Below are 22,928 nucleotides of genomic sequence, written 5' to 3' on the forward strand. Positions count from 1 at the left end.
CTGAAAATTCCCCAAAAAAAATTCCTGAAAAATCCCCAAACAATTCCCAAAAAATCCCAAAAAAATTCCCAAACAATTCCAAGCCCTGGGAGGGCCCAAAGGGAAATGAGGAGTTGGGAAAGAATTGGGAACACCCCGGAAACACCTCGGGGTAATTAGTGGGATAATTAGTGGGGTAATTAACGAACCCAAAGGAATAATTAACCCTTTGTGGGGTAAATTAACCCTTTGTGGGGTAAATTAACCCTTTGTTGGGGGTAATTAACCCTTTGTTGGGAATAATAAACCCTTTGTTTGTGTAATTAACCCTTTGTGGGGTAAATTAACCCTTTGTTGGGGGTAATTAACCCTTTGTTGGGGGTAAATTAACCCTTTGTGGGGTAAATTAACTCTTTGTTGGGAATAATTAACCCTTTGTTGGGAATAATTAACCTTTTGTTGGGGTAAATTAACCCTTTGTGGGGTAAATTAACCCTTTGTTTGGGTAATTAACTCTTTGTTTGGGTTAATTAACCCTTTGTGGGGTAAATTAACCCTTTGTTGGGAATAATTAACCCTTTGTTGGGAATAATTAACCTTTTGTTGGGGTAAATTAACCCTTTGTGGGGTAAATTAACCCTTTGTTGGGATTAATTAACTCTTTGTTTGGGTTAATTAACCCTTTGTTGGAGTAATTAAGCCTTTGTTGGGCTTAATTAACTCTTTGTTTTTTGGGATAATGGGGAATGGCAAAAACTCAGGGGAAACTCAGGAATTTGGGGAAAAAAACCTCAGGAATTTGGGGATTTTTTTTGGGAAAATCCTCAGGAATTTTGGGAGTTTTGGGAAAAACTTCAGGAATTTTGGGGATTTTTTTGGGAAAACCCTCAGGAATTTTGGGAATTCTCACCTTCCTCATCACTTGAGCCCCTCCCCAGGCTACGAAAACCTTCGGGAATGTCCAAAAATTTTGGAAAAACTCAGAAATTCGGGAAAAATCTCGGGAATTTTGGGATTTTTTTTGGGGAAAACCCTCAGGAATTTTGGGAATTCTCTGGAATTTTTGGGAATTCTCACCTTCCTCATCATGTGGGCAGCAGCCTGACCCTCCCCAGGCTACGAAAACCTTCGGGAATGTTGAAAAATTCGGCGAAAATTCAGGAATTTTGGGGAAAAACTCAGAAATTTTGGGAAAAACCCTCAAAAATCGCGGGAATTTTTTGGGAAAAGCCTCTGGAACTTTGGGAATTTTTGGGAATTCTCACCTTCCTCATCATGTGGGCAGCAGCCTGCCAGCCCCGGGCCCCCAGGTGTTTGTTGCAGGCGATGTTGAGGTGAGTGGCCGACTCGTAGTACTCGATCATGTCAAACAGAGCCGACGCTCCCTGGGGGACAGAGGGGGGAAAATACAGGGAATTAGGGGGGAAATTATGGGGAAATAGTGGGGGAAATACAGGGAAATTATGGAGAAAATAATAGGAAAATTATGGGGAAAATTATGGGGAAAATACAGGGAAATTATGAGAAAATAATGGGGAAATAGCGGGGAAAGTCCAGGGGAATTATGGGGAAAATAATGGGGAAAATACAGGGAAATTGTGGGAAAAATACAGGGAAATTATGGGGAAAATAATGGGGAAATTATGGGGAAAATCCAGGGAAATTATGGGGAAAATAATGGGGAAATTATAGGAAAATACAGGGAAAATACAAGGAAAATACAGGGAAAATTATGGGGAAAATACAGGGAAATTATGGGGGAAATAATGGGGAAAATACAGGGAAATTGTGGGGGAATTATGGGGGAAATCATGGGGGAATTATGGGGAAATTATGGCGGAATTATGTGGAAATTGTGGGGAAATTGTGGTGGAATTATGGGGAAATTATGGGGAAAATACAGGGAAATGGTGGGAGAATTGTGGAAAAAATAATGGGGAAATAGTGGGGGAATTATGGGGAAATTATGGGGAATTATGGGGAAATTATGGGGAAAATAATGGGGAAATAGTGGGGAAAATACAGGGGAATTGTGGGGGAATTGTGGAGAAAATAATGGGGAAATAGTGGGGGAATTACGGGGAAATTGTGGGAGAATTATGGGGAAATTGTGAGGGAATTGTGGGGAAATTATGGGGAAAATACAGGGAAAATCATGGGGAAAATAATAGAAAAATAAAGGGAAAATATGGGGAAAATAATGCGGAAATTGTGGGGGAATTATGGGGAAAATACAGGGAAATTATGGGAAAATTATGGGGAAATTATGGGGAAAATCCAGGGAAATTATGGGGAAAATAATGGGGAAAATACAGGGAAATTGTGGGGAAATTATGGGGGAATTATGGGGAAATTGTGGGGAAATTGTGGGGAAAATACAGGGAAATTGTGGGGGAAATAATGGGGAAATTGTGGGGAAAATACAGGGAAATTATGGGGAAAATACAGGGAAAATTATGGAGAAAATAATAGGAAAATTATAGGAAAATTATGAGAAAAATACAGGGAAAATACAGGGAAATTATGGGGAAAATAATGGGGAAATTGTGGGGAAAATAATGGGGAATTGTGGGGAAATTATGGGGAAAATCCAGGGAAATTATGGGGAAAATAATGGGGAAATTGTGGGGAAATTATGGGGGAAATCATGGGGGAATTATGGGGAAATCATGGGGAAAATACGGGGAAAAGTCCTACAAAAATCTCAAAAAAAAATCTCGGAAAAATCCTGGGAAAATCCCTGAAAATTAAAAAAAAAAAAAATTCAAAAAATTCCAAAAAATCCCCCCAAAATTCCCAAAAATTCAAAAAAATTTCTCAAAAATTAAAAAAAAAATCCCCAAAATTACCCCCCCCAAAAAAAAAGAAAAAAAGAAAAAAAAATCACCCAAAAATTCCCAAAAAAATCCTCACAAAATTTCCCCAAAAAATTCCCAAAAATTTCATAAAAATTCATAAAAATTCCCCAAAAAAATTAAAAAAAAAAAATCCCCAAAAAATTCCCCCCAAAAAATCCCAAAAAATTCCCAAAAAAATTCCAAAAAATCCTCACAAAATTCCCCCAAAAATTCCAAAAAAAATCATAAAAACCCCCAAAATTCCCCAAAAGAAATCCCATAAAATTCCCAAAATTTCTCAAATATTTCCCAAAAATTAAAAAAAAAACCACGAAAATTCCCCAAAAATTCCAAAAAAATCCCTCCAAAATTCCAAAAAAAATTCACAAAAATTCCCCAAAAATTCACAAAAATTCCTTAAAAAAATCCCAAAAATTCCTCAAAAAATCACAAAAATTCCCAAAAAAATTCGAAAAAAATTCACAAAAATTTCCCAAAAAAATTTAAAAAAAAATTCCAAAAAAATTCCAAAAAAAATCCCAAAAAATGTCCAAAAATTTTCCAAAAATCCCCCCAAAATTCCCAAAAAATTCCCCAAAAAATTTCCCCAAATTCCCAAAAAAAACCCCCATTCCCAGGTGATTTTTGGGGCGACTCACGTCCTCGTCCAGGCTGGTCTGTTCCAGGTCGAGCAGTTTGAACTGGAGCCGTTTGAAAATTTCCTCCATCGCCTCACACGCCCGGTAATCCAACTTCTCTCCTGGAAAAATGGGAATAATGGGGAAAAATGGGAATTCCTGGGGAAAAATAGGAATTCCTGGAGGGAATAGGGAGAGGAAAACACAGGATTTCTGGGGAAAAATGGGAATTCCTGGGGAAAAAAGAGGAAATGGGGAGGGAAAAACTGGGAATTCCTGGGGAAAAAATGGGAATGGGGAGGGGAAAATAAGGAATACCTGGAGGAAAATGGGAATGGGGAGGGGAAAAAAAACAGGGAATTCCTGGGAAAAAAAAAAACAGGAATGGAGAGGGAAAAATGGGAATTCCTGGGGAAAATACAGAATTCCTGGGGAAAACTGGGAATGGGGAGGGAAAAACTGGGAATGGGGAGGGGGAAACATGGAATTCCTGGGGAAAAATGGGAATGGGGAGGGGAAAAGAGGGAAAGGGCCCTGGAATTCCTGGAAAAAAATGGGAATGGAGAAGGAAAAACCTGGAAATTCCTGGGGAAAACTGGGAATTCCTGGGGAAAATGGGAATGGGGAAGGGAAAATAGGGAAAGGGCCCCGGAATTCCTGGGAAAAAACAGGAATGGGGAAGGGAAAACTGGGAATTCCTGGGAAAAAAGAGGAAATGGGGAGGGGAAAAGTGAGAATGGGGAGGGGGAAAAAAACCAGGGAATTCCTGGGGAAAAATGGGAATTCCTGGGGAAAACTTGGAATGGAGAGAGGAAAACAGGGAATTCCTGGGAAAAAAAAAGGAATCGGAGGGGAAAACAGGGAATGGGGAAGGGAAAAATGGGAATGGGGAGGGGAAAATGGGAATGGAGAGAGGAAAAAAGGGAAAGGGCTCTGGAATTCCTGGAAAAAAATGGGAATGGGGAAGGGAAAAATGGGAATTCCTGGGGAAAATGGGAATGGGGAAGGGAAAAGAGGGAAAGGGCCCTGGAATTCCTGGGAAAAAATGGGAATAGGGAAGGAAAAACCTGGAAATTCCTGGGGAAAACTGGGAATTCCTGGAAAAATGGGGATAGGGAAGGAAAAACAGGGAATTCCTGGGGAAAAACGGGAATGGGGAAGGAAAAACTGGGAATGGGTGCTGGAATTCCTGGAAAAAAACGGGAATGGGGAGGGAAAAACCTGGAAACTCCTGGGGAAAAAAAAAAGGGAATGGGGAGGGGAAAACCCGGAAAGGGCACCAGAATTCCTGGGAAATTCCAGGGGAATTCTTGTAAAATTCCTGAAAAAATCCTGAGAAAATTCTCAGGAATTCCCAAAAAATTCCTGGGAAATTCTTGAGAAATTCCTGAGAAAATCCCAAGAAATTCCTCAGATATTCCTGGGAAAATCCTGAGAAAATCCCAAGAAATTCCTGAGGAATTCCCAAGAATTTCCCGAGAAATTCTCAAGAAATTCCTGAGGAATTTCCACCTCAGATCCAGAAATATTTCCCAGAAAATTTGAGCCCTTTTTTTTATAGGGGAGGAGAAAAAAAATTTAAAATTCCCAAATTTTGGTTCATTCCCAGCTGGGAATTTCCTCGGGAAAAGGGGCTGAAAAAGGGATGGAAAAAAACTGGAAAAAGGATGAAAAAATGGTTGGAAAAAAGCTGGAAAATTAATTGGAAAAGGAATTCTCACCCTTGAGGTCCAAACAGTCGATCCTGGGAGCCAAATCCTCCAATTCCTGGAAAATACAGAAAAAAAGGGAATTTTTTGAGGGGAAAACATAGAAAAAATGGGAATTTTTAGGGCTGGAAATGTAGAAAAATCAGGATTTTTGGGGGGGGAAAACACAGAAAAAGTGGGATTTCTTTGAGGGGAAAAGCACAGAAAAAAATGGGATCTTTTGAGAGTAAAACACAGAAAAAATGGGATTTCTTTGAGAGGAAAAACACAGAAAAAAATGGGATTTTTTTTGGGCTGGAAACAGAGAAAAAAACGGGATTTTTCTGGTCTAGAAATGCAGAAAAATCAGGAATTTTTTTGGGAAAAAATACAGAAAAAAATGGGAATTTTTGGGCCGGAAATGCAGAAAAACCAGGATTTTTTTTGCAGAAAAAAAGGGAATTTTGGTGGGAAAAATGGGATTTTTTTGCAGGAAAAAGGGAATTTTGGGGGGAAAAATGGGATTTTTTTTTCAGAAAAAAAGGGAATTTTGGGGGGAAAAATGGGATTTTTTTGCAGAAAAAAGGGAATTTTGGGGGGAAAAATGGGATTTTTTTGCAGAAAAAAAGGGAATTTTGGGGGAAAAATGGGATTTTTTTGCAGGAAAAAAAGGGAATTTTTGGGGAAAAATGGGATTTTTTTGCAGGAAAAAAAAGGGAATTTTGGTGGGAAAAATGGGATTTTTTTGCAGAAAAAAGGGAATTTTGGGGGGAAAAATGGGATTTTTTTGCAGGAAAAAAAAAGGGAATTTTGGTGGGAAAAAATGGGATTTTTTTTGCAGAAAAAAGGGAATTTTGGGGGAAAAATGGGATTTTTTTTTCAGAAAAAAAAGGGAATTTTGGTGGGAAAAATGGGATTTTTTTGCAGGAAAAAAGGGAAATTTTGGGGGGAAAAAAGGGATTTTTTTGGGCTGGAAACACAGAAAAAAAAGGGGATTTTTTTTTGAGGGTAAAACACAGAAATAAATGGATTTTTTTGGGTAGGAAATTGAGGATTTGGGGCTGCAGAATGACCTGGATCTGGCGCAGCAGTTTGGGGATGTGGCGGCAGTTGAGTTTCTGACAGGCCTCGCGATAGGCGCCCACAACCTCCTCCACTGTCACGTTCTGGGCTGCAAAACACGGGGAAAAACGTCAGGAATTGGGGGGAAAAAGGGAAAAAATATAGGGGAAAGGGTGGGGAAAAGGTGGGGAAATAGGGGGGAAAAAAGATGGAAAAATGGTGGGAAAACGGGGGAAAAAAGGGGGGAAAAAGGGGAAAAAAGGGATGAAAAAAGGGTGGGAAAAGGGATGGGAAAAGGGGGGAAAAAGGGAAAAAAGGGATGGAAAAAGGATGGGAAAAGGGGAAAAAAAGATGGAAAAATGAGGGAAAAAATAGGGAAAAAAGGGATGAAAAAAGGGTGGGAAAAGGGATGGGAAAATGGAGAAAAAAGGATGGAAAAAAGGTGGGAAAACGGGTGGGAAAGGGTGGAAAAATGGGGGGGAAAGGAGAAAAAAAGGATGGAAAAAAGTTGGGAAAAGGGGAAAAAAAGGGATGGAAAAGGGGTAGAAAATGGGGGGAAAAAAGATGGAAAAAAGGGGAAGAAAGGGGAAAAAATATGGAAAAGGGGTGGGGAAAGGGCTGGAAAAGGGAAGAAAAAGATGGAAAAAAGGTGGGAAAAGGTGAGAAAAGGGGTGGAAAAATAGGGGGAAAGGGACAAAAAAAAGAATGGAAAAAAGGTGGGAAAAGGATGGAAAAATGGGGGAAAAAAGGTGGGAAAAGGGATGAAAAAAGGGTGGGAAAATTAGAAAAAAAATATGGAAAAAAGGTGGGAAAGGGATGGAAAAGTGATGGGAAAGGGCTGGAAAAGGAAATTTTGGGAGTTTTGGGGAAGGGAATAAACCAAGAGATCTTTTCCTTTTTCCAGGGTTTTTCCCACCCCCCTCTGGATTTGGGATTTTGGGATCCCACCCCAAAAATTTGAGATTTTTTTTTTAGGGAAAGAAACACCAGGAATGTGAGACTGGAATTGGATCCTGAAATTGAATCCCAATTAAAGTCAGGAATAATTAATGAACATTCCCGAGGCCTCACGGGAGGAAATCTGAGCTGGGGATCGGGGGGGGGCAGGAAAAAAATGGGAAAAAATCCCAAAAATCCTCCTTGGATCCGAAAAATCCTCTTTGGATCCAAAAAGAATCATCCTTGGATCCCAAAAATCCTCCCTAGATCCTAAAAAATCCTCCTTAGATCCCCAAAATCCTTCTTAGATCCCAAAAAATCCACCTTAGATCCCAAAAATCCACCTTAGATCCCAAAAATCCTCCTTGGATCCCAAAAATCCTCCTTGGATCCCAAAAATTCCTGGTTTTGGGGCAATTTTGGGACATTTTAAGGGTGTTTTTAGGGCACTTTGGGGCTGTTTTTGGGGCTGTTTTCAGAGAGATTTTGGGGATGTTTTCAGAGAGATTTTGGGGTGTTTTCATAGAGTTTTTGGGCTGTTTTCAGGCTGATTTTTGGGATATTTTGGGGACATTTTCAGGTTGGTTTTAGGCTGGTTTTGGGGGTGATTTGAGGGAATTCTGGGGCTGTTTTGGGTCTGTTTTTAGGCCAGATTTTGGGGTGTTTTGGGGCTGTTTACAGGCCGGGTTTTGGGATGATCTGGAGGGGTTTTTCAGCTGCCTTCAGGCTGGTTTTTTGAGGTATTTTGGGGACATTTTCTGGCTGGTTTTGGGGTGATTTGGGGAAATTCTGGTTATTTTGGGGCTGTTTACAGGCTGGGTTTTTGGGGTGTTTTTGGAGGGATTTTTGAGCTGCCTTCAGGGTGGTTTTTGGGCGTGTTTTGAGGCTCTTTCCAGGCTGGTTCCGAATTCTCCTTCACTTCCTTCAGCCACCTTTTCCCTCTGTCCCCTCATGGTCCTTTCTATCCCCTCACAGTCCCTTCTGTCCCCTCACAGCCCCTTCTCGGCCCCTTTTAATCCCCTCACAGTCTCCACTGTCCCATCATGGTCCTCCTTGTGTCTTCTGTCCCCTCACAGTCCCTTCTGTCCCCTTCTTGGTCCTTTCTATCCCCTCATGGTCCCTTCTATCCCCTCACAGTCCCCTCATGGCCCCTTCTCGGTCCTTTCTATCCCCTCACAGTCCCCGCTGTCCTCTCCAGATCCTCACTGTCCCCTCACAGTCCCTTCTGTCCCCTTCTTGGTCCTTTCTATCCCCTCATGGTCCCTTCTATCCCCTCACAGTCCCCTCAGGGCCCCTTCTCGGTCCTTTCTATCCCCTCACAGTCCCGCTGTCCTCTCCAGATCCTCACTGTCCCCTCACGGTCCCCTTCGGGTCCCTTCCGTCCCCTCTGTCCCCTCACAGTCCCTGCTATCCCCCTCACAATCCTCGCTGTCCCCTCACAGTTCCCTCTATCCCCCTCAGAGTCCCTTCTGTCCCTTCACGGTCCCCTCTGTCCCTCCATGGTCCCTTCTATCTCCTCACAGTCCTCGTTCTCCTCTCCCGGTCCCTTCCCAGTCCTCTCTGTCCCCTCACAGTCTTGTCTGTTCCCTCACAGTCCTCTCCGTCCCCTCTCGGTCCCTTCTATCCCCTCACGATCTCCTCCCGGTCCCCTCTGTCCCCTCCCGGTCCTCGCTATCCCCTCACAATCCCCGCTATCCCCTCACGTTTCCCTCCTGGTCCCTTCTATCCCCTCACGGTCGCTTCTATTCCCTCCGTCCCCTCACAGTGCCCTCACAGCTCCTTCTCGGTCCTTTCTATCCCCTCACAGTCCTTGCTGTTCTCTCCAGATCCTCACTGTCCCCTCACGATCCCCTTCGGGTCCCTTCTGTCCCTTCTATCCCCTCACAGTCCCTTCTGTCCCTTCGCGGTCCCCTCTGTCCCCTCACAATCTCCTCTGTCCCCTCCAGGTCCCCTCCAGGTCCCTTCCCGCTCCCTTCTCTCCCCTCACGATCTCCGCTGTCCCCTCACAATCTCCTCGGTCCCCTCCAGGTCCCTTCCCGCTCCCTTCTCTCCCCTCACAATCCCCTCTGACCCCTCCAGGTCCCCTCCGTCCTCTCACGACCCCTTCTGTCCCCTCACGGCCCCTTCCCGGTCCCTTCCCGGTCTCTTCTCTCCCCTCACAGTCCCTTCTGTCCCCTCACAGTCCCTTCTATCCCCTCCTGGTCCCCTCTGTCCCCTCCTGGTCCCTTCTGTCCCCTCACAGTCCCTTCTCTTCCCTCACAGTCCCTTCTATCCCCTCCTGGTCCCCTCTGTCCCTTCCCGGGCCCTTCCATTCCCTCACGATCCCCTCACAGACCCCGCTGTCCCCTCCCGGTCCTCTCCTTCCCCTCACGACCCCCTTCTATCCCCTCACGACCCCTCAGGGCCCCTTCCCGGTCCCTTCTCTCCCCTCACGGTCCCTTCAGTCCCCTCACGATCCCTTCCCGGTCCCTTCTATCCCCTCACAGTCCCTTCTGTCCCCTCACAGTCCCCGATATCCCCTCAGGGCCCCTTCCCGGTCCCTTCTATCCCCTCACGGTCCCTTCAGTCCCCTCACAGTCCCCGATATCCCCTCACGGTCCCTTCCCGGTCCCTTCTATCCCCTCTGTCCCCTCACAGTCCCCGCTGGCCCCTCACGATCCCCTCCCGGTTCCTTCTCTCCCCTCACGATCCCCTCACAGTCCCCGCTGTCCTCCCCCGGTCCCCTCACCGTGTCTCCAGGGGTCCTTGGGCTCCACGGCCCCGGACACGATGTCCTCGTCCGAGGGGAACGTCACCCGCTTGGCCGCGGGCCTCCCCCGCCCGTCCCCCGGCGAGGCCTCGGCGGCCGCCGGGGCCGCTTCCCCCGCTGCGGCCTCGGCCTCGTCCATGGCGGAGCTCTCGGCGCTTCAGGGCATCGCCCGGAGCCTCGGGGGCCGCCCCGCAGCGAGGGAGGCGCCCCCCGGGAACCGGGAGCGGCACCGGGAGCGGCACCGGGAGCGGAGCCGCCGCCGCCGCCGCCGCCGCAACGGCCCCGCGCCACGGCCCAAAACCGCCGCACTTTCGGCACGGCCCCCGCCGGGCAACTCCCGGGAGAACCGGAGGGGAAAAAAAATAATCCCTGAGGGGAAAAAGGTGGAGGGGAACGGCGGAAAGGAGAAGGGATGGCGGGGAGGGCGAGGAGGAGGCGCCGAGCCGGGGCACCGCGGCCGTGGCGAATCTGCGGAGGCGAATCTGCGGGCGGAGGGAGCGGCGGCAGATTCGTCACGGCCGGGGAGGATTTTGGGGGAAAAACCGGGAAAATCCCCGGGAAAAAAAAAAAAAAAAAAATTTGGGAAGAGGGAGAGGAGGGTGAGAGGAAGGGGAAAGGAAGGAAAAGAGTGAGGGGAGAGCGGGGAGGGCGATGCGGTGGTGGCGGGGCTGGAGGGTCCCGGGGGTGGCGAATCTGCGGAGCGGAGGCGGCGGGGCCCGGCCCGGACACGAGTGGGGACCGGACCGGATCGGGCCGGGGCACGGAACGGGACCTGGAACCGGACCTGGAACGGGACCGGAGCGGATCGGGCCGGGACACGGAACGGGACCTGGAACCGGAGCAGGACCAGGAACGGAACCTGGAACGGGACCGGAGCGGGACAGGGGACAGGGACCGGAACCGGGAATCCCCCGCAGCACCGGAAATCCATCACCGGTAACGGGACCGGGAATGGGAAATGGACCGGGAATGGGAGACCCGGGTGGGACCGGGACCGGGAATTCCACCCGGGACCGGGAATGGGACCGGGACCACTTTGGAATACTCACCTCTTCTTTTTTTTTCCCCCTTTCCCCTTCTTTTAACCCCCATTTTCTCCCCTTTCCCCCCCATTTCTTCCCCTTATTTTTTCCCCTCATTTTTCCCTTGTTTTCCCCATTTTTTCCCCTTATTTCCCCCATCATTTTTTCCCCTTTCCCCCTCATTTCTCCTCTTCTTCCCCCCCATTTCTTCCCCTTTCCCCTTATTTTTCCCCCCATTTCCCCCCCATTTCCTCTCCCTTTCCCCTTCTTTTCCCCCTATTTCTTCCCCTTTTCTCCCCATTTCTCCCCCTCTTTCACCCCCGATTTCTCCCCCTTTCCCCCCTATTTCTTCCCCTTATTTTTCCCTCCATTTCTCCCCTTCTTTTTCCCCTTATTTTCCCCCCATTTCTTCCCATTCCCTCTCCATTTCTTCCTTCTTTTTCCCCCTATTTCTCCCCCTTTTTTCCCCCCGCTTCCCCCCTTCTTTTTCCCCTTTTTTCCCCCTATTTCTCCCTCTTTTCCCCTCATTTCCCCCCCTCCTTTCCCCTTCTTTTTCTCCCTATTTTTCCCTTTTTCTCCCCTTATTTTCTCCTTATCTTTCCCCCCATTTCTCCCCTTATTTTCCCCCTTCCTTTCCTCCCTTTCCCCTTATTTTTCCCCCTTATTTTTCCCCCATTTCCCCCCCCATTTCTCCCCTTTTTTTCCCCTCATTTCCCCCCCTTTTTCCCCATCCCCTCCTTTTTTTCCCTCCATTTTCCCCCCATTTCCCCTCCTTTCCCCCCATTTCTCCCCCTCTTTCCCCCCCTATTTCTCCCCTATTTTCCCCCCTGTTTTCTCGATTTCTCCCCCCATTTTTTCCCCATTTCCCCCATTCCCAGCCCCTCCATGTCCGCCCCCATCCCTATTCCCGTGGGGGTCCTCCGCCTCCCGCGGGGTCCGGACACCTCGGGGGGCCGGGGCTTTTCCCTGGCCCGGGAGGACCCCCAGGCCTCCCCCCAGGCCTCCCCCCACAGCCGGGGGTCTCAGCGGGCCCGGGCCGAGCTCCGGGCGCGGTTCCTGCGGCTCCTGGGGGGGTCCCGGGGCCGCCCGGGCCGGTTCCGCCTCTGGGGGGGGATCCGGGTGCGCGCCGAGCTGGGGGCGGCCGATGTGGACTCCGGAACCATACAGGTGAGAGCAAAAATTATTTGGTTTTTTTCTGGTATTTTTTCAGGTTTTTTTTTTTTTTTTTTTTTTTTTTTTTTCCCCATTTTTCCTTTTTTTCCTCTCCTTTTTCTAGCTTTTTTTCCCCCTTTTATTCTGGCTTTTTCCCTTTTTTTTTCTGGATTTCCCCTCTTTTTTCTCTGGCTTCCCCCTCCTCGCCTCCTTTATTCTGTGTTTTTTTTTTCTTTTCTTTTCTTTTTTTTTTTTATATTTTTTTATTTTATTTATTTATTTATCTTAATTTTTTTCTTTTTTTTTTTTTCTTTTTTTTTTTTTTTTTTCCCTTTTTTCCTGGCTTTTCTTCCCTTTTTTCTCTGACTTTTTTCCTTTTTTTCCCCCACCGGCTTTCCCCCTTTTTTTCTGGCTTTTCCCCTTTATTCTGGTTTTGTTTTTTTTTTTTTTTTTTCCGTCTTTATTCTGGCTTTTCCCCTTTATTCTGGATTTTTTCCCCTTTATTCTGGCTTTTTTCCTTTTTATTCTGTTTTTTTTCTTCTTTATTCTGGCTCTTTTCCCCTTTATTCTGGCTCTTTTCCCCTTTATTCTGGATTTTTTCCTCTTTATTCTGTTTTTTTCCTCTTTATTCTGTTTTTTTCCCCTTTATTCTGGCTTTTCCCCCCTTTATTCCGTTTCCCTCCCCCTTTATTCTATTTTTTTTTTTCTGGCTTTTTTCCTCTTTATTCTGGCTTTTTTTCCCTTTTCTTTCCTGGTTTTCCCTCCCTTTTTTTCTGGATTTCCCCCCTTTTATTCTGGCTTTTCCTCCTTTTTTCTAGCTTTTCCCCCTCTTTTATTCCATCTTTTTTTCCCTATTTATTCTGGCCTTTCCCCCTCCTTTTCTTCTGGCTTTTTTTCATCTTTATTCTGGATTTTCCAGCCCCTTTATTCGGTTTTTCTTCCTTTTTTTTTTTTTTTTTTTTTTCCTGGCTTTTTTCCCCCCCTTTATTCCATCTTTTTTTCCTCTTTTTTCTGACTTCCCCCCCCCCTTTTTTTTTCTGGCTTTTAAAAAATTTTTATTTTCCCCAACTTCCCCTCTTTCCTGCCTTTATTTATTTTTTATTTTCCCCTCAATCTCCCCCTCCATTTCCCCCCTGCCTTTCCCTCCTTTTTTCTGCCTTTTCCATCCCTTTTCCCTGACTTTTTTTAAACTTTTTTTCCCTGTATTTTTGTTTTCCCAGGTGGATTCTCTGCAGACGCCCCTGGGGATCCAGAGGGCGGCTTTGCTGCGCTCTGGGGACATCCTGGAATTCTCCTTCCCCCTGGAATGAGCCCTGGAATTCCCCTGGAAAATCCCCCTGGAATTCTCCTTCCCCCTGGAATCCCCCTGGAAAATCCCCCTGGAATTCTCCTTCCCCCTGGAATGAGCCCCCGAGGGAATAAATCCATTTTTTTTCTGCTTTTCTACACCATTTTTCTGGGTTTTTTAATGATTTTTCTCCCCTTTTTTCTGGCCTTTCCCCCTTTTTTTTCCAGACTTTTTCCCCCTTTTCCCCATTTTTGGGGGGATTTTCTCACTTTTCCTCTCTTTTTTTCTGGCTTTTTTTCCGCCTATTTTCTCCCCTTTTTTTCTGGCTTTTTCTCCTTTTTTTTTTTCTGGTTTTCTCTCCTTTATTTCTGTTTTTTTCCCTCCTTTTTTCTGTTTTTTTTTTCCCCTCCTTTTTTCTGTGTGTGTGGTTTTTTTTTCCCCTTTTCCCCCACTTTTCGCTCCTTTTTTCTGTTGTTTTATTTTTTCCCTTTTTCCCACTTTTCCCCCATTTCTTCTGATTTTCCCCCTTTTTTCTGGTTTTTTTTCCACTTTCCCCCCCCTTTTTTTTTTTCTTTTTTCCCACTTTCCCCCCCTTTTCTTCTGCTTTTCACTCCTTATTTTTTCTTTTTTCTTTTTTTTTTTTTTCCATTTTCCCCCCACTTTTTCTGATTTTTTTTCTCCTTTTTTTCCAACTTCCCCCCATTTTTCTTGGTATTTTTTCTTCTTTTTTTCTGTATTTTTCCCCATTTTTTTTTCTACTTTTCCCCCCTTTTTCTGTTTTTTTTTTTTTTTTTCCCTTTTCCCCACTTTCCCCCCCATTTTTTCTGGTTTTTTTTTTCCATTTTCTCCCACTTTTCCCCCCAATTTTTTCTGTTTTTCTCTCCTTTTTTTCCGGTTTTTTTTTTCCCATTTTTTCCCCCCTTTTCCCCGTGGTCACTGATGACAGTTCCAGGTTTGGGGTTTGGGATTTTCCCGTGGGTTTATTGGGGTGTCCCGTGGGGTCAGTGCCGGTAGTGAGGGCTCCGGGAATGGGACCGGGAATGCCTGGGGGAATAAAATAAATATGGGAATAAATAATCTGGGAATAAAATCTGGGAATGGGAATAAAATACGGGAATAAAATCTGGGAATGAAATCTGGGCTCCGGGAGTGGGACCGCGAGTGCCTGGGGAAAGGGGAATAAAATATGGGAATAAATAAACTGGGAATGGGGAAATCTGGGAATAAATAAACTGGGAATAAAATCTGGGAATGGAAATAAAATAATGGGAATAAATAATCTGGGAATGGGAATAAAATAAGGGAATAAAATATGGGAATAAAATCTGGGAATGAAATCTGGGCTCCGGGAATGGGACTGGGAGTGCCTGGGGGAATAAAATAAATATGGGAATAAATAAACTGGGAATAAAATCTGGGAATGGGAATAAAATACGGGAATGGGAATAAAATATGGGAATAAAATCTGGGCTCTGGGAGTGGGACCGGGAGTGCCTGGGGAGGGAATAAAATATGGGAATAAATAAACTGAGAATGGGAATAAAATATGGGAATAAAATCTGGGAATAAAATATGGGAATGGGAATAAAATATGTGAATAAAATCTGGGCTCCGGGAATGGGACCGGGAGTGCCTGGGGAAAGGGGAATAAAATATGGGAATAAACCTGGGAATGGGAAAATCTGGGAATAAATAAACTGGGAATAAACCTGGGAATGGGAATAAAATACGGGAATAAAATATGGGAATAAAATCTGGGAATGGGGGAAAATCTGGGAATGAAATCTGGGCTCTGGGAATGGGACCGAGAGTGCCTGGGGGAATAAAATATGGGAATAAATAAACTGGGAATGGGAATAAAATACGGGAATAAAATATGGGAATAAAATCTGGGAATGGGAAAATCTGGGAATGAAATCTGGGCTCTGGGAATGGGACCGGGAATGCCTGGGGAGGGTAAAATAAATATGGGAATAAATAAACTGGGAATAAAATCTGGGAATGGGAATAAAATATGGGAATAAAATATGGGAATAAATAAACTGGGAATGGGAATAAAATATGGGAATAAAACCTGGGAATGGGAATGAAATTTGGGAATAAAATATGGGAATAAAATCTGGGCTCCAGGAATGGGACCGGGAGTGCCTGGGGGGGAATAAAATAATGGGAATAAAATCTGGGAATAAAACCTGGGGGAATGGGAATAAAATCTGGGAATGGGAATAAAATATGGGAATGGGGGAAAATCTGGGAATAAAATCTGGGCTCCAGGAATGGGACCAGGAATGCCTGGGGAGGAATAAAATATGGGAATAAATAAACTGGGAATGGGAATAAAATATGGGAATAAAATCTGGGAATGAAATCTGGGCTCCAGGAATGGGACCGGGAGTGCCTGGGGAGGGAATAAAATAAATCTGGGAATAAATAAACTGGGAATAAAATCTGGGAATGGGAATAAAATACGGGAATGGGAATAAAATATGGGAATAAAATATGGGAATAAAATCTGGGCTCTGGGAGTGGGACCCGGAGTGCCTGGGGAGGGAATAAAATATGGGAATAAATAAACTGGGAATGGGAATAAAATATGGGAATGGGAATAAAATATGGGAATAAAATATGGGAATAAAATCTGGGAATGGGAAAATCTGGGCTCCGGGAATGGGACTGGGAGTGCCTGGGGGAATAAAATAAATCTGGGAATAAATAAACTGGGAATAAAATCTGGGAATGGGAATAAAATCTGGGAATGGGGGAAAATCTGGGAATGAAATCTGGGCTCTGGGAATGGGATCGAGAGTGCCTGGGGAGGGTAAAATAAATATGGGAATAAATAAACTGGGAAAGGGAATAAAATATGGGAATAAAATCTGGGAATGAAATCTGGGCTCCGGGAATGGGACCGCGAGGGCCTGGGGAGGGAATAAAATATGGGAATAAATAAACTGGGAATAAAATCTGGGAATGGGAATAAAATCTGGGAATGGGAAAATCTGGGCTCCAGGAATGGGACCGCGAGTGCCTGGGGAAAGGGGAATAAAATAAATATGGGAATAAATAAACTGGGAATGGGAATAAAATATGGGAATAAAATCTGGGAATGAAATCTAGGCTCCGGGAATGGGACTGGGAGTGCCTGGGGAGGATAAAATAAATATGGGAATAAACCTGGGAATGGGAATAAAATATGGGAATAAATATGGGAATAAAAATTGGGAATAAATAAACTGGGAATGGGAAAATCTGGGCTCCGGGAATGGGACCAGGAGTGCCTGAGGAGGGAATAAAATCTGGGAATGAGGGAAAATCTGGGAATAGTATCTGGGAATGGGGGAAAATCTAGGAATGGGGAATATTTGTGGGAAAATGGGAATAAAATCTGGGAAAAAACCTGGGAATGGGGAAATGTGGGATCCTCTGGGAACAGGGAAAATGGGAAAGGGGAAATCTGGGAATGGGGAAAAAAACCTGGGAATGGGGAAATAATCTGAGAAAATTTGGGATTCTCTGGGAGCTGGGAATTGGAACTGGAGGAAATTTGGGATCTCTGGGATGAGGGAACGGGGCTGGATCAAGCCCAGGATCTCCAGGAATTCCTGAAAATCCCGGGAATTGCGGCCGTACCTCCGTGAGGAGCTGTACTCCCGACCTGGGGGACAAACAGCTCCAGTTAACTCCAAAAATCCACAATTTTCCCACTTTTTTCCCACTTTCTCCCCCATTTTTCCCACTTTTTTTCCCACTTTTTCCCCATTTTTCCCACTTCCCCCCCTTTTTTCCCCATTTTTTCCCTTCTTTCCCATTTTTTTTCCTCACTTTCCTCCCCCTTTTTTTCCCATTTTTCCCACTTTTTCCCCCCATTTTTCCAGCATTTTTCCACCCCAAAATCCCGTGGCTTTGCCTCCCCCAAAATCCCAAATTTTCCCACTTCTTTCCCACCTTTTCCCCTTTTTTTCCATTTTTTCCCCATTTTTCCCACTTTCACCCCATTTTTCCCACCTTTTTCCCACTTTTTCCCCCTTTTCCCCTTTTTTTTCATTTTTTCCCATTTTTCCCCACTTTTCCCACTTTTTTCCCCATTTCCCTCCATTTTTCCACTTTTTTTTTCAAATTTTTCCCACTTTTTTTCCCATTTCCCTCCATTTTTTCCACTTTTTTTTCCCATTTCCCCACTTTTTTCCCACTTTTTCCCCATTTTTCCACCAAAAATCCCTTTCCTTTGCCTCCCCCACCCTGATGACCCCTGGAAAAGCAGGAATTGCTCCTGGATTTTTGTGAATTTTGGGAAATTTTGGAACTTTGGGAATTTTTTTGGGAATTTTGTGGGAATTCCTCGTGGCCAGACCACACAGAGCCCCAGGAACTTTCGGAATTTTTTGTGAATTTTTTGTGAATTTTGGGGAATTTTGTGAGAAATTCCTCATGGCCAGACCCCCCAAAGCCCTGGAAACTTTGGGAACTTGGGGAATTTTTTAGGAATTTGAGGAATTTTGTGGGAATTTTGTGGGAATTTCTCATGACTGGACCCCTGGGAACCCCAGGAACTTTGGGGAATTTTGGAAACTTTGGGAATTTTGGGAATTTCTGGGAACTTTGGGAAATTTTGTGGGAATTCCTCAGGACTGGACCCCATGGAGCCCTGGGAACTTTGGGAATTTTGGGAACTTTGGGGAATTTTGGGAACTTTGAGAACTTTAGGAATTTTTGGGAACTTTGGAAATTTTTTGGGGAATTTTGTGGGGAATTTTGTGTGAATTTCTCAGGACTGGAACCCTGAAAACTTTGGGAATTTTTTGGGAACTTTGGAAATTTTTTGGGGAATTTTGTGGGGAATTTTGTGTGAATTTCTCAGGACTGGAGCCCTGAAAACTTTGGGAATTTTTGGAATTCTTCAGGACCGGACCCCTGGGAGCCCCAGGAACTTTGGGAATTTTGGGATTTTTGGGAATTTTGGGCCATTTTCAGACCGTGTCGTGGGGAGGGGCTGCGGCTCTGGCGGCTGTACTGACGCTCCCACTCCTCCCGCTCCTTCTCGCGGCGCTCGCGCTCCCTGGGAACCAAAATACCGGGGAATAATCAGGAAAACAACAGGAAAAATGGGAGCAGGGACACGGAAATAAATGGGAAATAACTGGGAAAACAACCGGGAAAAGAACTGGGGAAAATGGGAGCAGGGACAGGGAAATAATTGGGAAAACAACCAGGAAAATGGGATCAGGGACAGGGAAATAACTGGGAAATAAATGGGAAATAAATGGGAAAACACCAGGAAAACAACTGGGGAAAATGGGATCAGGGACAGGGAAATAACCGGGAAATAACCAAGTCAGGGACACAGAAATAACCAGGAAATAAATGGGAAATAACCGGGAAATAACTGGGAAAACAACTGGGAAAAAACTGAGTCAGGGACAGGGAAATAATTGGGAAAACAACTGGGAAATAACCAGCTCAGAGATCAGGAAATAAATGGGAAAACAACTGGGAAATAACTGGGAAAAAAACTGGGAAAAATGGGATCAGGGACAAGGAAATAACCGGGAAATAATTGGGAACAGCCGGGTCAGGGACAGGGAAACAAATAGGAAAACAACTGGGAAATAACTGGGTCAGGGACATGGAAATAACCAGGAAATTATCAGGAAAAATGGGATCAGGGACAGGGAAAACAACTGGGAAAATAACCAGGAAAATGGGATCAGGGACTGGGAAATAACTGGGAAAATAACCAGGAAAAATGGGATCAGGGACAGGGAAATAAATGGGAAAACAACCAGGGGAAAATGGGATCAGGGACAGAGAAATAAATGGGAAATAAATGGGAAATAACTGGGTCAGGGACAGGGAAATAAATGGGAAAACAACTGGGAAAAATGGGATGAGGGACAGGGAAATAAATGGGAAAACAACTGGGAATAACTAGGCCAGGGACACGGAAACAACCAGGAAAACAACTGGGAAAAATGGGATCAGGGACATGGAAATAACCAGAAAATGATCAGGAAAATGGGATCAGGGACTGGAAAAAACAACTGGGAAAAAAAATGGGAAATAACTGGGAAAAAAATGGGTCAGGGACAGGGAAATAACCAGGAAAACACTGGGAAATAAATGGGAAAAAACTGGGAAATAAATGGGAAATAACCAGGAAAAATGGGATCAGGAACCAGGAAATAATTGGGAAAAATGGGATCAGGGACTGGGAAATAACTGGGAAAAATGGGATCAGGGACAGGGAAATAAATGGGAAATAACTGGGAAAAACAGGATCAGGGACAGGGAAATAACTGGGAAAAGACCAGGATCAGGGACTGGGAAAAATGGGATTGGGGATGGGAAAAATTGGGATCAGGGACCTTGGAAAAATGGGAAAAGGTGGATCAGGGATTGGGAAATGTCTGGGAAAACAACTGGGAAAATAACGGGATCAGGGAATGGGAAAAAGGGGAAAAATGGGATTGGGATGGGAAAAATGGGATTGGGGACCTGGAAAATGGAAAAATGGGATCAGTGACCCAGAAAAATGGGATTGGGGACCCAGAAAAATGGGAAAAGGGACCAGGAAAAAAAAAAATAGGGATCAGGGATGGGAAAAATGAGATTATTCCCCAGGAAAATGGGGAAAGGGATGGGAAAACCAGAAAAAATGGGAAACGTGGGATGAGAAAAATGGGAAAAGATGGGAAAAATGGGATTGGGGTGGGAAAAGGAGAATTTGGGGTGGGAAAAGTGGAATTTAGGGTTGGGAAAAGGAGGATTTGGGGTGGGAAAAGGGGCTCAGGGGGATTTTTGGGGATTTTTGGGGGTTTTTGGGAATTACTTCATGCGGATTTTCCGGGCCATGGCGCGGAGCTCGTCCTCGCGCTCCTGGGGAGAGAAATCCCGAGATTTTTATCCCAATTCAACCAGTTTTTATCCCAATTCAATCACAATAAAATCCTGGTTTTATTCTGCTTATTTATCCCAATTCAATCTGGAGATTTTTATCCCAATTCAATCTGGTTTTATCCCAATTAAAATCCAATTAAACCCTGGTTTTATTCTGTTTATTTATCCCAATTCAATCCCATTTTTATCTCAATTCGATCCTATTTTTATCCCAATTAAATTCCATTTTTTATCCAATTTTTAAACCTCATTTTTAACCTATTTTTATTCCCATTAAATTGTATTTTTATCTTCTTCTTATTCCACTTAAATCTCGTGTTTATCTCGTGTTTGTCTTATCTTTATCCCAATTACATCCCATTTTTATCCCAATTAAAATCCCATTTTTTTCCTATTTTTCCCCCAATTAAATCCCATTTTTCCCCCTATTTTTCTCCCAATTAAATCCTGTGTTTATCCCATTTTTTCCCATCTTTTCCCAATTAAATCCCATTTTTATCCCATTTTTATTCCTATTAAATCCTGGGTTTAGCCCATTTTTATCCCAATTCAATCCCATTTTTGCCTATTTTTATGCCAATTCAATACCATTTTTTTCTATTTTTCTCCCAATTAAACCCATTTTTTTCCTATTTTTATCTCAATTAAATCCCATTTTTCCCCAATTTTTCTCCCAATTAAATTCCATTTTTCTCCATTTTTCTCCCAATTAAATTCCATTTTTATCCCAATTCAATCCCATTTTTTTGCCTATTTTTCTCCCAATTAAATCCATATTTTTTTCTATTTTTATCCAAATAAAATCACATTTTTCCCCCTATTTTTCTCCCAATAAAATCTCTTGTTTATCCCATTTTTCCCCCATATTTTCCCAATTAAATCCCATTTTTCCCCATTTTTCTCCCAATTAAATCCGTATTTTTCCTATTTTTACCCCAATTAAATCCCATTTTTCTCCCAATTAAATCCCATTTTTCTCCCAATTCAATCCCATTTTCTTCCTATTTTTCTCCCAATTAAATCCAATTTTTTCCCTATTTTTCTCCCAATTAAATCCCATTTTTCTCCCAATTCAATCCCATTTTTTCCCCATTTTTCCCCCCATTTTTTCCCCATTTTTACCCCAATTAAATCCCATTTTTTCCCCATTTTTTTCTCCATTTTTTCCCATTTTTTTTCCCATTTTTTTCCCATTTTCCCCACCTGTCTCTCATGCTCCTGCTGCAGCATTTTCTCCTGCGCCGCTTTCTTGTCCGCCTTGACTGGGGGGAGCAGAAAATTTGGGAATTTTTGGGGGGAAAATCCAAGAATTTGGAGAAAATCCAAGAATTAGGGAGAAATTCCAATAATTAGGGGGGAAAATTCAGGAATTTTGGAGGAAAAATTTGAGAATTTGGGGGAAATTCCAGAAATTTGGGAGAAAAATCCAGGAACTTGGGGGGCAAAATCTGGGAATTTTGGGGAAAATTTGGGAATTTTGGGGGGAATTCTGGGAATTTTGGGGAAAATTTGAGAATTTTGGGGGAAATTCTGGGAATTTGGGGGAAAATTTTGGGAAATTCTGATCCCAGTTGAATTTTGGGGCGGATTTTGAGGTATTTGAGGGTGGAATTTTGGGAATTTTTGGGAATATTGGGGGGAATTTTGGGGGATTTTGGGGATTTTTGGGGATTTTGAGGTTTTTGGGAATTTTAGGGATTTTGGGGGAATTTTGGGGATTTTTTGGGGGGATTTTTTTGAATTTTGGGGGGGAATTTTGCGGAATTTTGGGGAATTTTGGGGGATTTTGGGGGAATTTTTGTAGATTCTGACCCTGACTGGATTCTGCTGGATTTGGGGTTGGAATTTTGGGATTTTTTGTGATTTTTTCGGGATTTTTTTGGGAATTTTGGGATGCTCACACTGCCTGTTGAGAGCTTTCTGCATCCGGAGCCGGAGCTTCTCCTGCGGGGTCAGTTTGGGCTGCAAAAAATGGGGATTTTGGGTCAGAAAAAAGGGAAAAAAAGGGGAAAAGGGACCCCAAAAATCCCCCCCCGGAGCCTTTTCCCACCAAACCCAAACCCAGGACGGGAATTCTGGGGGAAATTTGGGATGGGGAGGGAAAAAAATGAGAAAATTTGGGGAAAAATGGGGAAAATTTGGGGGAAAATGGGGAAAAAATGAGAAAATATGGGGAAAAAAAGGAAAAATTTGGGAAAAAATGGGGAAAAACCACAAAAATCTGGGAAAAACCAGGAAAAGTTGGGGAAAAACCAGGATAAAATGGAGAAAAAAAAAGGAAAATCTGGGAAAAAATGGGAAAAACGGGAAAAAAATGGGGAAAAACAGAGAAAATGTGGAAAAAACAGAGAAAATGTGGGAAAAAAACCAGGAAAATCCAAGAAAATTCAGGGAAAATCTGAAAAAAATTGGAAAATCCAAGAAAATTCAGGGAAAATCTGGGAAAAAAACGGGAAAATCAAGAAAAATGTGGGAAAATCAGAGAAAATTGAGGGAAAATCTGAAAAAAAAATGGAAAATCCAAGAAAATTCTGGGAAAAATCAGAAAAAAACTGGGAAAATCCAGGAAACTGTTGGGAAAATCAGGGAAAATCCAGAAAAAATCTGGGAAAAATTGGGAAAATCCAGAAAAATGTAGGAAAATCCAAGAAAATTCAGGGAAAATCTGGGAAAAACTGGG

General features: G+C 43.9%; 3 protein-coding genes across 6 annotated transcripts in view; 1 reads left to right on the forward strand and 2 right to left on the reverse strand.

Annotated features, from left to right (window-relative positions):
• Positions 1–10,031, reverse strand: part of PPP1R37 (protein phosphatase 1 regulatory subunit 37) — a gene marked incomplete at its 5' end in the record, with an annotated part of 27,531 nt that extends 17,500 nt beyond the window's left edge. Inside the window, 5 exons of the mRNA XM_083877157.1 lie at positions 1,245–1,364; positions 3,476–3,576; positions 5,176–5,221; positions 6,216–6,313; positions 9,872–10,031. Of these exons, the coding sequence (XP_083733283.1) occupies positions 1,245–1,364; positions 3,476–3,576; positions 5,176–5,221; positions 6,216–6,313; positions 9,872–10,031 (525 nt within the window). The remainder of the gene's footprint in view (positions 1–1,244; positions 1,365–3,475; positions 3,577–5,175; positions 5,222–6,215; positions 6,314–9,871) is intronic.
• Positions 10,030–13,376, forward strand: GEMIN7 (gem nuclear organelle associated protein 7; the record flags this gene model as incomplete). Its single annotated transcript, XM_083877158.1, has 4 exons — positions 10,030–10,222; positions 10,567–10,828; positions 11,793–12,081; positions 13,287–13,376. The coding sequence occupies 4 exons, from the start codon at positions 10,030–10,032 to the stop codon at positions 13,374–13,376; spliced, it is 834 nt and encodes a 277-aa protein (XP_083733284.1).
• Positions 13,377–14,310: 934 nt separating this feature from the next.
• CLASRP (CLK4 associating serine/arginine rich protein) overlaps positions 14,311–22,928 on the reverse strand; it is a 33,524-nt gene continuing 24,906 nt past the window's right edge. The window contains exons 17-22 of one of the 4 annotated variants that reach the window (XM_083877238.1): positions 22,150–22,210; positions 21,452–21,510; positions 20,181–20,227; positions 18,328–18,410; positions 16,985–17,009; positions 14,311–14,398 (exon numbers count right to left, since the gene is read on the reverse strand). In XM_083877238.1, the coding sequence (XP_083733364.1) occupies positions 14,356–14,398; positions 16,985–17,009; positions 18,328–18,410; positions 20,181–20,227; positions 21,452–21,510; positions 22,150–22,210 (318 nt within the window). In that variant the 3' untranslated portion in view covers positions 14,311–14,355. Of the gene's footprint in view, positions 14,399–16,984; positions 17,010–18,327; positions 18,411–20,180; positions 20,228–20,654; positions 21,511–22,149; positions 22,211–22,928 lie in introns of those variants that run through there. The other 3 variants (XR_014591652.1, XM_083877237.1, XM_083877239.1) reach the window with 3 other exon arrangements.

The sequence above is a fragment of the Zosterops lateralis genome (genome assembly GCF_965231275.1).
Source record: "Zosterops lateralis genome assembly, chromosome: 23".
In the NCBI taxonomy this organism is placed as follows: domain Eukaryota; kingdom Metazoa; phylum Chordata; class Aves; order Passeriformes; family Zosteropidae; genus Zosterops; species Zosterops lateralis.